Source organism: Bactrocera tryoni, chromosome 2 (genome assembly GCF_016617805.1).
Source record: "Bactrocera tryoni isolate S06 chromosome 2, CSIRO_BtryS06_freeze2, whole genome shotgun sequence".
Lineage (NCBI taxonomy): Eukaryota > Metazoa > Arthropoda > Insecta > Diptera > Tephritidae > Bactrocera > Bactrocera tryoni.
The window spans coordinates 76710369-76728708 of record NC_052500.1 but is presented as its reverse complement, the minus strand read 5'-3'; the positions used below and the strand labels follow the sequence as shown (position 1 = coordinate 76728708).

Here is an 18340-nt window from a genome sequence, read left to right as displayed (position 1 = left end):
TATTTTTTTAATTTAAACATTATAGATAAAGCTAGATCTTTATTACTTCTGTACAGCCAAGCGCTAAAGTAAGCATAAATACAAATATTGAAGAGCTGAAAATTCACAAAAAATCATTTACTTTAATTTTATTTTTGAATTTAAGAATTTTTTTTAATTGAATTTTTTTTTTTAAATCTTGAAGTATTAAGCTTCAGCGAGTTACTTTTAGCACTAACTATACAAACAAGGACTTAAATATGCATACAGAAATATTAGAAACCCCTAAAAGTTTTTAATAATTTTTTCTTTTATTCAAAAAAATATACTTTTCTAATTCAATAAAAAATATTTTAAGCTATTTATTTTAGAACTATTTATACAAACAAGCCCTGCTAACAAATTTTAATAATTTTTTTAATTCAAAAAATAATTTTTTAATTCAATAAGACTATTTTTAAGCTTGAGTTTAAGTTTTAAAACAGCAAATTTTGATAATAAATATTTTATAACAAAAATTTATTCTTAAGCAACTCTAAAAAACTTTGTGGTGCACATACTTCAGCGACTGACTGTATATTTGCATGGATATAAGACAAAAAATATAATAATAATGAATAAAAATAAAGCAAGAGATTGTAAAAAGTAATAAAATAAAATATATAGTTAAAATAAAGCACTAAAAATAAATTGAAGTATAATAAAAAATAGAAAATAATATATTTAATACAAAAAGGTATAAAACCACAACTATAACTACAATTAAAAATTGTTTCAGCTACAAAAAAGATACTACAACTACAAAAAAAGTGTTAAATAAATAAAAATGTACAAAAAACTAAGCATGAAACAGTAAAAATTGGGTTTGAGCAGCAAACTGAAGGCGCATGCGCGTGGCAAAAATCAACAAAGTTGGCTGGAATACGCCTAATGTCCATAATCGCGTCGAAAATATACATATTTTTGCTTATTTAGTTAAGCTAGTCCATTATTTTATTATAATTATTTGTTTTTTAAATTTCCCTAAGCGCAGCAGCTATATATACAAGCCTGTCTATGCAAGTAAGTTGGTTGCTGTTTAAAGTGACAGCATGCAAAATGAGCCTAACGGTCATGCGCAAGAACGTTTAAATTGTAAGCTGTAGTTGTACTCTTTTTCAAATAGTTGCAATACTAATGTTTTTTTAAATTTTTTAAACTTTATTTTTTAATTTTTGAATTTAGCATTATTTAACTAATTTAATTTTTAAGTGCTTGCCAAAAATTTGCTAATTAATAACAACGCGATATTTGCTTTTGTGTACACATTTGTTATGTAGTTTCGTCAGATATTTTTCATATTTTTGAATTTTTTTTTTATCCATAAAATTTTAAGTCAACGTACAGTGGCAACTCTGCAAAAATTTTGCAATTTCAAGTGAATTTTGTAGCAAATTTAGAAAATAATGCTGATGATTAACTACAATTTTTTTAAAACTACTGATTTAGAATTTTTTTTATTTAATTTGAATAAAAAATTAAATTTGAAAAAAAATTAATTTTTTTTGTAACTCATCACTCCCGAAAATCACTGCTATAAACTCAATTTACACGGCTAATATTGAAAAAAATCTTCAATTTTCATATAAAATATTTAGAAAGCGGGCTTAGTCCAAAAAGTTGAGGTTATGTACCTGCTTTCCATAACTGAAATGCAGTTAGAGCTTCTTTATTGTCTGCCAAGCTTTTGAACTTTACTAAATTTTTTTCTAATTTTGTTTTCATATAAGTATTAAAAAAAAAACTTACTTAAAAAAAATTGAGGTTATGGTTCATCATCTTGCACCACAGAAATGCATTCATTCGCCTCCTTTCGCAGTCTACTAGAAATGTTATTTATTTGAAGATTTAATGAATTTCGACCGCAGAATTTCTCAATTTCTTGCAGACACTGCAGAACCCGCGTCTTTATAGTGACTACCTTTCTGAATATGATCGTTCTAATATAATCAGCAGTCTAATATACTCCCAACGTGCTTTTAATTGCATTTATTTAAAGGAAGGCATCATTCTGTAAGTAAGGTTAGTCTGCTGAGTTAACAGCCCTTGGTTGGATAAAGTCCGAGTCATTCCGGTACGTAGAACCGGCTGTTGTGGGAATGATAGAATATTTGGATCTTACTTCAGAAAAGTAGTGAGCTGTTGTTGTTGTTACGGTGGCAAAAAATAGTCTCCTATTAGTTTTAGAGCATACTGTTGAGTTAAAAAAACTCGACTTATTTTTCTGACTCAAAAAAGCTTGAAATAAAGTTCTTATGATTTTGTCGAATAAAAGTTAAAAAAAAAGCTAATTGGCCATTTTGCGATGCGAGTTTGTGCTCCAATCTTGCAAAACTGAGCTGACAAAATTAAATTTTCAATCTTTTTAAGCTCTGCAGTCCAATTGAGTTCATTTTCGGTAGGCAAAAAACTTAAAAGGACTTCACTACAGATAAAAGCTTTTGCTTTCTTGGCAAAAAAAAGCTCATCGGCCGTTTTGCGATACGAGTTCGTGCGCCAATCTTACAAAACTAAGCTGAGTTGATTAGATTTTGCATTGCAAAAGTTTAAATTTTTATAATGTTGTTGTTGTCTCAAGCTTTTTAAGTTCTGTAGTCGATTTGGGTTTATTCTTGCTTTTTAAGTTCTGTAGTCGATTTGAGCTTATTCTTGACAGGCAATAACATCACCTGCATATTTGCTGATTTTTTCTGATCAAAAAAAGCTCATACTTTTTTGACTCAAAACAGCTGCAAATAAAAGCTCATCCGCCGTTTTGCAACAAGTTTGTTCTCCAGTAATACAAAATGGTTCAGAGAGTTAAGTTTCGAAGCGCAAACGTTTGAATATTGTGTTGTTGTGTTTTAAAGCTTATTTCAAGCTTTACAGTCGATTTGAGCTTTTTCTGTGTGGCAAAAGTGATCATTTTCAAAAGTTTTTGAAATATAAGTTAAAAATGATAATTCTCAAAAGTTTTTGAAATGTAAGTTAAGAGGGATAAATTTCAAAAGCATTGCAAATATAAAGCTTGATTTGAAAACATAAATGTTTAAAAATTGATATTGCTGTTGTTTTTGCAAAAGCTCAACAGTCGATTTGAGCCTTTTCGTTTCATCCGAAGCCATAATTTTTAAAAGTTTTTGAAATGTAAGTTAAGAAAGCTGGTTTTTCAATACAAAATTTTAAAAAATTGCTATTATTGTTGTTTTACAAAAGCTTATTTTAAGCTCTGCTCTCGATTCGAACTTTTTCTATAAGCTTTTGAAATTTATGCCACCAAATGATCAAATTAGGCTTAAGAGCTTTCGAGTTTGTTTTAAGAAAGCTGGTTTTCTAATTCAAAAATGTGAAATATTGCTACTATTGTTGTTTTACAAAAGCTTATTTCAAGCTCTGCTATCAATTCGAAGTTTTTTCGTCTTATTTTTAGCGTCCAAAGTGATAATTTTCATAAGCTTTTGAAATTTATGCCGCCAAATGATCAAATTAGGATATAAAGCTTTTGATTTTTGTTGTAGTTAAATACAAAATCAATTTCAAATATGCTTTTCGGCTACTTTTTTTACGCTTGCCTATCGCACGCACCTTTCTCAAATATTTTTAACCGCTTTCTTTGTCCGATCCATTTTTGTTGAGTCTTTTTTTTTTTTTAAACAAGCCAATATATACAAATTACTCACTCTTTTGAACGTTGCCGAAAGTTTAGCTTTGTCTAAAGAGCGTTTGCTGATTTTGAAATACAGCCGATTTGAGAGTTTTGAGGTTATGTTGTATGTATGTATGCAGTTTGCTTGCATTATTTCTAACACTGGACGCGCCTCACTTTTATTTTCGCGGGCGAAAGCGTACTTGATACCGTTAAATTTGAAATTTATACGCTTACAAGTTGTTGTTGTTTGTGTTTGCTAACTTCGCATTTCAGCTTAGTGATTATGGCTTGAGTTGGGTGATGTTTGTGATGGAGTTGGCTGATGGATTAATGATTTCTAGGATTTACATGTTGTTAGTGGATATTCGAATGAAATTTGTTATGTTTGTATGTAGTTAGTTGACATATGGTATGTATGTATGTTTTATGCTTAATTTTTGCCTTTTTGTTGTTGGTTAGTTTGCTAGTTCTTCGGCTGACTACTTGCTTTCGCATACACTTGCTGTTTGTTTAGCTGGTTTTGCTGGCTTACATTTTCATTACAGTTACAATTTTTCTTTAGCTTTAGCATTTTTATGTATTATGTATGTATGTATTTATTTATGCTATAAATAATTTTATATTTATTATTAGTTTTGCATTTTATTTTAAATTATTTATTATTTATAAATGTGTGTGTATGTATGTTGTATATGGTTGCTGCAGTTTTATAGTAGTAGTTGTTGTTGTTGTAGATAATGCTGTTGTTGTTATTACTGCTTTTGTTAGTTGGGTTACGAAATTCCTTTGTTGCACTTCGCTTCCAATGCGGCATGCCACACTACTTTGCTTATGTATGTGCGGGCACGTCTGTATGTGTATACGTATGTTGCTGTTGTAGTAGTTAGTGTGTAGTTTGTAGTCTTCTTGCTTCCGGCTTACGAGTCTTACAATTTACGCTACTATCTTGGATTCTTCATGACCACCTGCTTGAAGGCGCCGGTCGGCACGCGCGCTTTCACCTCGTGACTGCCCAACGAGGCGGTGCCATCGCGTGCTATATACAGCTGCAGGCCGGATGCTAAGCGAGAAGAGAGGAAAAAATATATTTACTTGCTTTTTATGACAATATAACGGCATTGCTACTCACTCTCCGCCGATTCGGCTAACTGATCCAATTTGGTATCCTTCAGTATTTCATCGATTAGCGAATTGGGATTGACGCGCGTCTCCTCGACGCGATCCGATACGCGTGGCCCATCGTCCAGCGGTCCCTTCTTGCGCTTCTCAGCCGCATTCTTCATGCGATCTAGAGATCCTGTTTCACTTATGACTAACGAACCGGAACTGGGGTTCCTGAAGCAAATGTGACGCAGGCGTAGTGGTGTGGTGAGTTGTAAGCGTACATAGTGTTGTTGTTAGTTTGTTGTAATAAAGTGCGACAATTGTATAATTCCACATTGCAGTCGCGTTTTTGTTGTTTTCGGTGTTGTTTGTTGTTGGAAAAGAGCATAAAAATAAAAAAGGATTAAATTAGCTTACAATTATATGCAATTTTTTGTTGTAAATATTGGTACTAACATCTAGGTATGTATGTAAGAATGTTTTACTAACAAAAAATGAGACAAGGTAACATATACATATAACGGTACAACTCGCGTAGAGTCTTTTCTGCTACTACTTGGCTATGCAAACAGCTACAAAAATTTGTGTGAGTTGTTGTTGCGTATTTGTTGTATTTTGGACAGGAGTAAACGTTCTGAGACAAAAAAGTTGATGCATTAGACAAAAATTTCAATCACGTAATGAAAAAATGTTCACAAAAATTATGTATGTGACGCTAGGTGTACAGTGTTGCATTAGATAAGACGAAAGTGTTGTTGCATTACCAGCTAGTGAGTGGTGAAGAGTGGGTAGCACGGCTAAAGGTGTTGAAATAAAATGTGTGTGGTGAATAGTGGGTAGTACGGCTAAAGGTGTTGAAATGAAATGTTTTTCTACCAAAAATTAAATTTTTTATAAATAAAATGCAGGACAGCACATTATTTCGTAGCTTATTTACAAAAATATTTGTTTATTACATACAGACATATAAGAAATATGTTATTAATTACTATGTTGAGGTTAGATTTGAGAAACAAATGTTATTTTGAGGTTAGAATTGAAACAAAAAATTATGTTGAAGTTAGAATTGAAAAAAAAGTATTTTGAGGTTAGAATTAACATAAAAAAAAAATTATTTTGAAATTTAAAAAAAAAAAATATTTTGTGGTTATATTTGAGAAACAAATGTTATTTTGAGGTAAGAATTAAAAAAAAGTAGTTTAAGGTTAGAATATACAGAAAAAAATATTTTGAGGTTAGAATTTACAAAAAAAAAATATTTTGAGGTTAGATTTGAATTTTTGATTTAAAAAATAAAAATTAAATATATTTTCTGGATGGGTTTGAAAAATAAGGTTATTTTGACGTTGGAATTGAAAAAAAAAACAAAAATTATTTTGAGATTATATTTGAGAAACAAATATTTTTTGGAGGTTAAAAGTGCACTAAAAAAATATTTTGAGGTTAGAATGTAGAAAAAAAAATTGTGAGCTTAGAATTGAGATAAAATAATATTTTAAGGTCAGAATTGAAATAAAACATTATTTTAAGGTTAGAATTGAAATAAATCATTATTTTGAGAACAGAATTGAAAAAAGAAAAATTATTTTGACGTTGGAATTGAAATAAAAAAATTATGTTGATGCTAGAATTGAAAAAAAAAATAGTTGTGTGGTTAGATTTGAGAAAAAAATGTTATGTTGAGTTTAGGTTTAATTATCAATAAAACACAAATCATATTAAAAAAGAACAAGTGTTAAAAATGATAAGAAAATGTTTAAATATGAAAGAAAAAAGTTTTTGTTGACAAAATTTGAGGTTGGGTTGCAATATAAAAAATGTATGCCTTAAAATATCTAAATTTATTAAAGATAAGTTAGTAGAAAAGTTAAATGTTGCGTTTAAAACTAAATCTGCGTTATTAGTTTGAGGTTAGGTTATAATATACAATTTTTCTTTCGAAATTTTTACTGAGTGAGTCGAAATTGTTAAAAGAAGTAGCAAAAAAACACCCTATAATGCGTAAAAATTTAAAGCAAGTTACGAATCAGGTCAAAATATTAAACTCAGTAGTTTTTCATATAAAGAGAGGGAAAGAGAGAAATAGAAATGTCAGCATTTGAAATTTTTTTTTCTTTAAATCAAACTTTTCGTTGAATATATAATTACAGGGTCAAGCGAACCAGAAACAAGAAAAACAATAACTTCAGCTGCTATCAAGTATGTAGTACACCCTTCAGGAGCATTTCTTATAGCATTAAAGTGTTCAAAAGGCTCTTTATCTTGATTTTGATAGGTCAGTTAGTACCGCAGCTATTAGCTATGTAGGTTGGACCAATTTCAACAATTTCTTCGAAGCCTATAGCATTGACTTGGACAACAAGCTCTGCCAAACTTTGTGAACTTCATACAAGAACTTAATTTTTATCGGTCAGTTTGTATGACAGCTATATGCTATAAGGATCCGACATGAAAAAGTTTTTCCAGAGATTATATCGCTGTCTTGGAAAATAGCTCCTGAAAAATTTCGTGAGGATATCTTGTAAAATAAAAAAGTTCTTCATACAAGGAGTTGATTTTGATCATTCAGTTTGTATGGTAGCTATATGCTATAGTGATCTGATCTGAACAATTTATTCGGAGATTGCACCATTGCCTGAGATAATAATCCATGCCAAATTTCATGAAGATACCATGGCAAATGAAAAAGTTTTTCATACAAGTACTTGATTCCGATCGTTAAGTTTGTATGGCAGCTATATGTTATAGTGGTGTGATAACGGCGATTCCAACAAATGAGCAACTTATTGCCGAGAAAAAGGCATGTTCAAAATTTCGGAACCATATCTCAAAAACTGACGGACCATATCACGTATATACAGAAGGATGGAAAGACAGTTGGAAAGTCAATCGGCTCAGGTCGTCAGGCTTATCAATTGTATATACTTAACACGGATCTGGATAGTACAAATTTCATGGCAAAATCGAATCAGACTAACAGATAAGGAGTTAACGTTTATACAGGCTTAAGTCCCATTGTTATATCGATAATCCGAGTCTAAATGATTTCGGTTATTCTCGGTAACCTAAGAGAAGAGAAAATATTCAGAAATATTCTCGGTAAGCTAAGAGAATAACCGAAATCATTTGCAATCAATGGTGAAAAAGCTTTTCTTGATAATTAAGCTTAGATCGCTGAAAAAATGTTGACTTGATAATTTTCCGAACGGTGAGTTCACCAAAAATTATATGCGCTTGAGAAGCGTCCGGACTATCTTCAATAGAAATTACAATGTATTACTAAAATTTAAACTTCAGTGTATTCAATTGCATACAGAACTCAACAGATGACACCAAACAAGTCTAAAATTCACCACACATGCTGAAGAGTGCCCGAGTGTTCAAAAATCATAAAACATGCGACCAAATTTCGACAAAACAAATCTAAAACAAGAATATACGCATATAGTTTTCAGAAATAAGTACCCGGGGGCATAACATAGAGAAAAATGCGTGCAAAATGAAAAAACAAAAAACGCAAAATCGTTCGAGCGAAAAAGCGCACATTCAAATACATAGCCGAGCACTTCCGACACTACTTTCGAAAACAAGTCAAAATTAATTTTTACTGAAACGAAAAGTTTCTAGCGTTCGAGGACATTGAAAATTGAGACTAAATTATGCATTTGAAGACTGCCTCGCAAGGAGGCTGTCAAGTAAACAAGTCACCCAGCGCGAACGCACATTGTAATGCTGGGCCGTCGTATGATTTGTGTGGTCGCGAGCGGTGAGAGCGTCGCGCCCGATGCGCACAGACCGGCGTTATTGTTGGCGGCTACTTGTGCCGCCGCCGCTTCGGCCGCCGCCATTGTGGCGGTGGTGAGCAGCAGTGATGCGGCCGACGGATTCGAACGTATGCTGCAGGCATCGGTAGGACTGGCCGCCAAAGAGCTCAACGCATCGGTGGTCGCCGAAGTGGAGGTGAGCGCGCCGCCGCTCGCCAAGCGTGGACTATTCGCACCGCTGCTGCCACAGCCACCGACGGCGCCACCAACACCACTGCCAAAACCGTTATTGCTTGGTGAGCCAATCAGCTGCTGGTTGGCGTTGTTGGTGTTGGGTGTGCTGACGCCGCCGCCGCCATCGCTGAAGCCAATGCCATCGACGGTGTCGCTGCTGCTGCCGATGCCCGGGTGTGCACCACCGGCACATTGGAAGGTGATGACGGCGCCGCTGCTGCTGCTGCCGCTGGACGAGGATGCCGAATGCGTGGAGTGGATGCTGCCGAGTGTACCGCTGGGTGAGGAGCTGGTGTTGGCGGCCGACGCCGTAGCGGCGGAGGGCGATGTGTTGGCGCCCAGCGCAATGGATGAGATCTGGCGATTGCTGCCGTCGAGTAGGCGACGCGGTACGCCGCTGAAATTGCGGCCGGTGCTGTTTCGTTTGCGTAGCACGTGATTTACGGTTTTTTTAACGTTATATATTTAACGATATTTTTTGATTATGGTTTTGTCAAGGGCGAAAGCGGAAAGCAAAATAACGACGGAAAAACAGTAGAAAAGACACACATGTATATATTTATAGTAATTCATATGTATAGAAATGTATATATGTATATACTATATATATGTATGTTTGTTGTATAGACATTGATAAGCGTAGTAACGTAAATAGAGGTTTCAACACAATAAGAAGCTAAAATTTCAATTTTCAATAATTTTTGCCATTAAATTTTTTTAAAGGAAAAGAAATTTACAAATATATAGCTACTATGTACATATGTATGTGTTATGTATTGCGATGTGTGTAACTATTTGCCTCAAAATATGCATGTGTTTGTGGGGTGCGTGTAGGACGTGGTTTCACTCAAGAGAAAACTTGAAAAAAATAAATAAAAAAAATTAAAAAGCAATAAAAAAACAAAAAAACACAAGACTCAAAAGACAATAACACAAAACGAAAAAAATATTGATAATATAAAAATTAGTGACGGACAAATGAATAACTCCTCAGAGCAGACACCAAACGTTGAAGCCTTTTAGCAGGCTGTCTTGGTTTATTCGAGATCTCGAAGGACGACACACAACACAACTTAGAAGGCGAAGTATTATTCAGAATATTACATTTCTTATAATATATGAAAGAGAATGCTAAATGGTCTAAGGGAAAAATTATAACAATAAAAAAAAATAAAAAAATTTAATGAAAAATAAATAAAAAAGAAAAAAATAAAAAAAAATTTATAATAAAGAAAATTCAAATTAAAAAAATAATAATTTTTTATTCCGTTCTCGACATAGTTTTTGTTAAGTTTTAAATTTTTTTATTTAAAATATTTCATTTTTATATTAATTATTTTAACAAGATTATTATTTTTGCTTAATTTCAATATTATGTTTTTTCAATTTTGAAATTAAATTTTTAAAACAAAATCTTTTTGCTATTATGAAATTACGTGTCTTAATAATTGTATAAACATTATTCCGCATATATCCTAAATTTAGAAACGAAATATTAATAAGAAAATTGCATTTTTTTAAATTTGTGAAAAATAATGGTCATTGAGTGATATATGAAAAAAAATTAAATATTATAAAATATTTTTTACACATAAAATATTTTTTTTCATTTTTTATTTTATATATTTATTTTATTTATTAACTTTTAATAAAATAAAAATAAAAAATGTTTACTGATTTTTAGGAAAATAATAATAATAATAAAAAAATATTTTTGGTTTTAAATAAAAAATGCACTCTTCAAATTTTTTTTTTCAAGTTTATGTATAAAAAATTAATTTGTTCATCATGCGTTTATTTTTTTAAATAAAGAAAATTTCATAATTTTTGGAAAAATAACGTTCAAAAAATAAAAAACAAAGTATTTTTTTTTTAACTAACATGGAATCTCTTCGAAAGGAAAAATTGTTTCATTTCTTTAATATATTTTTTTCAAGTTTATATATAAAAACTAAATTTGATAGACCATTACGCATGATATGCGCTTATTTTTGTAAATAAACATTTTTTTAATGATTTTTTAGAAAATAACGTTAAAAAAAATAATATTTCTGGTTTTAAATAAAATAAATAAAAAATTCCTCAGAAAAAAAAACATTTATAATTTTTTAATATATTTTTTCAAGTTTTAAATTATGTTGTAATAAAAATAAAAAAATATATTTAACTTTTAGTTACATAAAAATAGTTTGTATGCACCGTTCTAGCGAAATGCCATAACTTTCGTTTTGTTTTTTTTTTAAAGAAAGAAAAAAGTCTTAAGTGAAGCTTATAAAAATAATAGCATAAAAAACAATGAAGAATACTATTTCGAAAATTAAACATTTCTAAACTTAGGAGAGTAGTTTTGGTTTTAAATAGGACAGTATATCCTAGAGCAAAAACAATATTTTTTTAATTAATTACATTTTTTTTAATTATAAATATAATTTGTTAATTTTCTTTCTTGGTTTAAAAGAGAACATCTTAGTATGAGGTAAAAACAAAATTTAATTATTTAAATTTTTTTCAATTATAATTATAATTGTTTTAATCTTTTAATATTTTTTAAATTAATAGTTTAAATTTAAACTTACAAAAAAATATAATTTTTATGTATGTATGTATGTAATGTTCTCGTAAGACTTAGGATAGTAGTTTTGTTTTAAAATAGGACAGCCGGAGCCTTAGGTAAAAATAATAATTTTTTGAATAATTAATTTTTTTAATTATAATTATCATTTTTTTAATTTAATTTTAATTTTTTAAGTTTTGCATCTCTAAAATTAAAAAAGTAGTTTCGGTTTAAAATAGGACAGCATATCCTAAGGAAAAAACAATAATTTTTTAATTAATTAAAATTTAATTACTTAAATTTTTTTATTATAATTTTAATTTTTTCATAATTTATTTAAATTTTTTTGATTTAATTAGTAATTTATATTTATATCGCTCATTATAAAGATAATAAAAGAACAATTCAAACAGTACATATACATACATATGTATGTATATTTCTAAACATTGAAAGTAATAGAAATATACTCTTCAAAAAAAAATTGCATAAAAAACAATAATTTTAATTAAAAAAAAACTAAATTGAAAACTAAAATAAAAAAGAAGTATTGAAAATTTTAAAAATTAAAAAAAAAAATTGACTAAAAAATTTTAATATTCCAAAAAATAAAAAATAAAAACTAACAAAGTTGAAAAAAATTAAATTAATTATAAGTATTATTACTTATAATTCCGTGACGAAGTTTTGCTCCCTCAACATTTCCTTTGGTTTTTATAATAATTGAAAATAAGTATAACGCAAAAATGTTTTAAAATAAATTTTTCAAAAATGTATGGTATTACAGGTACCACTTCGAATTAGCTTTCGAAAAAAATAAAAGAAAATATATCCCAAAAAATTAAAAAAAAAAAAATACAAAAATTTAGGGTATTATAAGAAGAAAAAAAATAAAGAAAATGTCGGACTATTTTCTTCATATTTTGATTCAGTATAGCTTCAAAAATAACAGACTTAAATTTTAAATCGATAATGGGTCATGAGTTTTTGAGTTACAGCCTTCTAAAGTGTAGCCGCTTTCCTAAATCAGCTCCATGAGTTTATTTTTAAATGCAATTAATTTAACTTTTTCTATGTGTTCTCTATATAGTTCTCCATATAAAGACGAACCAGTTTTTTGATCTGATCAAAAGTCGAAATTTGACGGGTCAAAATTAACCAGATTGTATTTCTTTTTTTGTGAAAATCTGTTTTTTTTTTCAAACGTCCCCATTTTGTTAATTAATTAACAATTAATCAAATTATTTTTTTTAGCTGTAAGTCATTCAGAACTTATTTAGTATCATATCATATTTTAGTACAGTTTTTTTAGGTTTCATTCACGTAGAATACCGGAATCACTGTAGCAATGGAGGACCTTTTGAAATATTAAATTATTTACTTAAATAATTTTAATTTTTTTTCGTAAGATATGTTGAAATATATCCTTAAAATTTTACATAATTAATTGTTTTTCTTTTAAAATCTCAAAAATCAACCCTTTCGCTCAAAAACCAGTTGATAAAGTTAAAAGTTTTTAGCATAAAAATTAAATTTAAAATTTACTTTTTCAGTTTTTCAGAAGACCAGCCAATCAAGAAGAAGAAGAAATTGATAAAATTCAAAAATTTTCATATAAAAATTAAAAAATTATTTCTTACAGTTTTTCATAACCCACAGCAACACATAACCTCAACTTAACTGCTTAAATACTGCGTCACGCAACGCCAACGTGACAACGTAAAGTATTTAAGTGCTTTCGAATAATTCACTTGCGATTACAGCTCAATAAATCACGCGGCACAGAGTTGTAACGCTGAAAGAAGCGAAAAGGACATTTCGCACACGAAGCGATAAATCAGGCAAGAGCAAAGATAAGCGCTAGGAAAATATGAATGTGTGCACATATGCAACACACGCATGCAATTTAAGGGCTAAGACAAAGTTGAAGGATTTTACATAATGAAGACGATGATGGAAGCGAGTAGGAGACAGGAGTATAGCTTGAGTCTAATTGACGCTGAAATATTTTTAGACCAGAAAAACAGGAATATATACTACACAAGAGGAGTATAGTTTTTAAATTTAAGTTTAATTTTCTTTTAAATTTCCAACAGGCTCTTTTAGCTCTATAAAAAGTGCCCAACTATTATTGCAAGCAGCGCCCTAGCTGAAATTCGCCTTGTGGCCATAAAATCATTGACCCAGTACAATGCAACTAAGCACAATGCAACTCAAATCTGTATGCTTGCACACACACACACACACACACACTAACAATTGTTTGAGCCTTAGAACATTTTGCGCCTGTTGGTATGCTATGAAATTCGCAGACTGTGCATGACGGCGACAGCAGTGCAAGTGCAAGTGCACCCGAGTGTCATGGCACAATAGCTTAGCGTGTAGAGAAAAACAAAAAGCAATAACAACAACAATAGTAGTTGTGAAACACAATAAATATGAATTTTAGATGTACACGCTTGTAGATTGCCTTGTGTCAAGCATAACGGAAGCATATCCTTGCTCCAATTTATTTATCTGTGCATATTTACACATACATATTTAAGTAGCCTGAGCAATTTTTTTCACACATACAGTACGAAAAAAAGTGGCTATAGTTCAACAAATTTATTTATATTTTATTATTGTTGACATTTTATGGGCATTCACGCTCATGCTGCGCAGCCGGAAACTGTTAGCCGCAAAAAACGACAACAAAAAGTGGAAATAAAAACTAAAAACAACAAAAACAGTTAACTGCGGCTGCAACGAAGCTATAGCCTATACAAATACAAACGTTTTCCAAACAAAGACATGATCTCGATCGTTCAGTTTGTATGACAGCTATATGCTAAAGTAGTTCGATCTGAACGATTTGTACGGAGATTGTACTGTTGGCTTAAGCGATAATCCATGCCAATTTTCGTACAAGTATCTCGTAAAATAAACAAGTTCTTCATACAAGAAGTTCATTTTGATCGTTCAGTTTGTATGGCAGCTATATGCTATAGTTGTCCGATCTAAACAATTTCTTCGGATATTCTACCTCTACTTTAGGTAATAACTCATGCCAAATTTCGTGCAAATATCTCGCAAAATAAATGAGTTCTTCATACAAGAACTTGATTTTGAACGTTCACTTCGTATGACAGCTATATTCTATAGTGGTACGATCTGAAATATTTCGAACGATATTGTACCGTTGTCTTAGGTAATAACTTATGCAAAATTTCGTGCAAATATCTCGTCAAATAAAAAAGTTTTCCTTACAAGAACTTGATTTTGATCGGTCAGTTTGTATGGCAGCTATATGCTATAGAATTCCGTTAAGGACGATTCTAACAAATAAACAGCTTCTTGTGGAAAAGCGAACTTTTGCAAAATTTCAGATCGATATCTCAAAAACTGAGCGACTAATACATGTATATATAAACAGAAGTAGCTGACGTTTTGTTCTGCATATGACAAACTTCGTGACAAACGAAATATATGCTGTTCAGGGTATAAAAAGTGAAAATAAAAACCACAAAAAAATATATATTGAACATGTTACTAACACGCGCGCCTGCATTTGGTTTTTAAGGTTAGTTGCAAGTTAGTTTCAATGTTGCACATGTCAACCGCGCAACACATGTGACAGCCGCAGGAGAAAGAAAAATATAACAGTACATAACCAGCTAGACAGCAAAAAAATCGAACGACAATATTAAGTGTCCAACTGCCAAGGTAATGCAATTAAAGGATATACTGCAACAACAGCAATACAAATAAATGTACAAGCCAGTTGTCATGGCTGCCGCTGTCACTGTCAGCGATGGTGGAGAGTTTGCTGCGGCATAGGTGTTGACAGCTCTACACGTACAGGTGCTTATGTACTCAAGCTGAAAGTAATTTCAGGGTAATTACAACTGTTGCATGCTACAACAGCAGCAAACACTATGAAATACATATGTACTTACGTATATATATTTCATATAAACTTATAGAGTGTATATAAGCTTCATAGTCACCTGTCAGTTAGTGGGGATTAATTATAATTGAGTTTTGTTATATGTCGCGCATACAAATACTATATTTCAAAAGTACTCTATGCGTGTGCTACAAAAGTATGAATTTTATATAAAAAGGTGAGGAGTATAGTTAATGCAATTTAGATATCGATTTAGATTCAGCTCGAAAGAGTAAGTATTTAAATAATGAAACAAATTTAATAACAGAAAATGGTTCTAAAATGTATTCTTTAGCTCGAGAAATAAAAGTTGGACCAGCTTAGGCAATTACTATCATTAGATATAATTTTAAGAAACTTTATTGAACACAGTTTGTACTGAAAAGTTTTGCTTCAGCTTAAAATTCATTTTTCCATGAGCTGAGTAATTAAATTTCGTTTTCATTTTAAAGTCTATTATAAACTGGAGCTTTCCAAAGAAATTGGTTAAATTATAAATTTGTATACCGTTTAGTTACACCAAAAATTCATTGGTGGAGAATTACAGGCGCGTTTTGAGCACGAATGAAATCATAAAAAAATTAAGTAGAAAGTTCATATTTTTAATGCCTAGGCTTGAATATCGGTAGATTTCAAGTAGAATAATAAATATGACCTTGCTCTTTTTGCTCTCGCTCTATTAAATAGGTGACAGAGAGCAAATTGATTATCCGTGAGCTGAGTAATGAAATTCGCTATTTGTTTGAACATTTACCATGAGCCACAGCTATACAAATATTTTATATAAATTATAAATTTGAATAACGCTTAATTACACCAGAAACTCATTGGTGGAGAATTACAGGCGCGTTTTGAGCACGAATGAAATCATAAGAAAATTAAGTAGAAAGTTCATATTTTTAATGCCTAGGCTTAAATATTGTTACATTTTAGCTGAAAAGGAAAAATTTCTCTTTTTTCTTCTAATTTATCGATTTCTTCACGTATAGAACGTCGGATTAGTATCGTAATCACAAACATATTTAAATATATATACACATAAAAAAAATTTCAATATAAAATCCACATATTATTTAACATGTATTTAAAATTAACAACTTATTGTAATTATGAAAAATAATGCAATTAAGTAATATTATATAGTAGGTAATAAGTAATGATTAACTTAAGCCAAAACCAGTTAAAGCGCAACACAAAGCAAAACGTCTGAACGAAAAACGAAAACGCAAGGAAATGCATTTAACCTTAAAATTAAAATTATAAAAACAATAAAATATAAATACAAATATGAACTTATTTATGGATTATACCAGATGAGTAATTAAATACTTAACTAACCATAAATAATAAATGAACCCATAAAATACAGTAAAAATATGGCGTAAATGCAAAGCGTTAAGTTGAAGCGTAAATAAATGCAAATAAATAATATACAAGTAAGTACAAATTGGGTACTGATCACGGATTAAAAATTCCCGTTTAGAAACACAGTGATGGGATGTAAGTTGATGCGCCGCAACCCGAATGGGAATATTTTGCTTGTATGAATGTGCTATGTACGAGTAAATGATGGAACCGGTTTCGCAACAACAACTGCATGAAGGTGGGGGTATCTTAAAAGGGCTTAAGTAACTTATTTTAAGCTGGTTTGTGGTGCTGTTTGGTGGGCGCTAATGAAGCGCAGTGACGTCGGTGGCGGTTTCAAATTCAACGATATTTCAAAAAAATAACAGAGAGTTCGTGAAGGAGTTAAACCTAAATTTAAAGTCAATAAGGCGATGCTGGTATTTCTTGGTTTGATTGAAAATCATTGAAGTCGATAGCATTTTATTAATCGATAACTCTTAAGCAGAGTTTAAAGCTAATGTAATCCAAACGATAAATTAAAAATACTAATTGAACTTTAGTTGGACTTCCCTAACTCGAATTAACAGAAATAAAAACTACGAGCTAGAGAGACTTCCAGTTATGGCAGGAAATCTGTATGAAATTCGACTTCTATTGCCAATCCAAGAGTTCTGGTTATGGATAACTTCGAGTTATAAAAGTTCAAGTTATGGAAGTTCAACTATATTTACTTTCTTGTGCAATTGTCTATAATTTTTAACTAACCTGATAAATTATCGATAGTTTTCCTCAATTAAATTGTTAAACGGAAATCATAAGAGTAAAATAAAAACACATATTTAAATATCGATCAAATATCGATAACTGTTTAACTAACTCGATGAATTATCGATATTTTTATTGATGAAATGGTCTTAAGTGGAAAATAGTAAAACAAAGAACAAAAAATTTTTTTTGACATTATTGATCAATTATCGATAGTTTTTGTATAAATATACTCTGAAAGTCGGCAGTTATTTTTTAACAATATGAGATTAGTTATTGATTATTTCAGCAAGTTATCGACTTCATAAACACTCGCTACGTCCAAAAGTCGAAAGTAATTTTTGAAAATACCTAAATAATAAATTATTTATTTATTTATTTTTGATTATTTAAACAAGTTATCGATTTGATAAATGCTCGCACGCCGAGTAATCGACAGTTGCTACACGCGAATTTTTGATTATTTCGAAACACTTATATAGAAAAATGGATATTGATTACCGTATATTTATCGAGTAATTTATTATATCAATAATTAATTGATATTTTTCAATATGCAAAACGATTATATTTTCTGACTTTTTGGAAAAATCATCAATAAAACAGGTTAAAAAATATTTTCCAAATTATCGATTTTTTATCGACTTTGCTAATAATCGACAACCTCAAAATCGAATTTTTAATGCCTTGATATTTATTATCGTACATTTATCGAGGATAATTAATCGATGTTTTTCAATATGCATAACGATTATATTTTTTGACTTTTTGGAAAATCATCAATAAAACAGGTTAAAAAATATTTTCCAAATTATCAATTTTTTATCGACTTTGCTGATAATCGACAAACTTAAAATCGAATTTTTAATGCCTTGATATTTATTACCGTATATTTATCGAGTAATTTACTATTCCGATAAATAATCGATGTTTTTTTAATATGATGAACGATGTTTTTAGAAAACTGTCAATAAAAAAGTTAAACAATTTTCCAAATT

The 18340-nt window shown here is 30.2% G+C and overlaps 1 protein-coding gene across 9 annotated transcripts in view; it reads right to left on the bottom strand.

Moving 5' to 3' along the window:
- Positions 1-4323: 4323 nt before the first annotated feature.
- The window catches only part of LOC120769762 (protein FAM102B), a 184987-nt gene continuing 170970 nt past the window's right edge, over positions 4324-18340 (bottom strand). For 4 of the 9 annotated variants that reach the window (XM_040096929.1, XM_040096927.1, XM_040096925.1 and 1 more), the window contains 2 exons: positions 4776-4981; positions 4588-4706 (listed from right to left, as the gene is read on the bottom strand). In XM_040096929.1, the coding sequence (XP_039952863.1) occupies positions 4588-4706; positions 4776-4981 (325 nt within the window). Of the gene's footprint in view, positions 4707-4775; positions 4982-8473; positions 9164-18340 lie in introns of all 9 variants that reach the window. The other 5 variants (XM_040096930.1, XM_040096932.1, XM_040096933.1 and 2 more) reach the window with 3 other exon arrangements.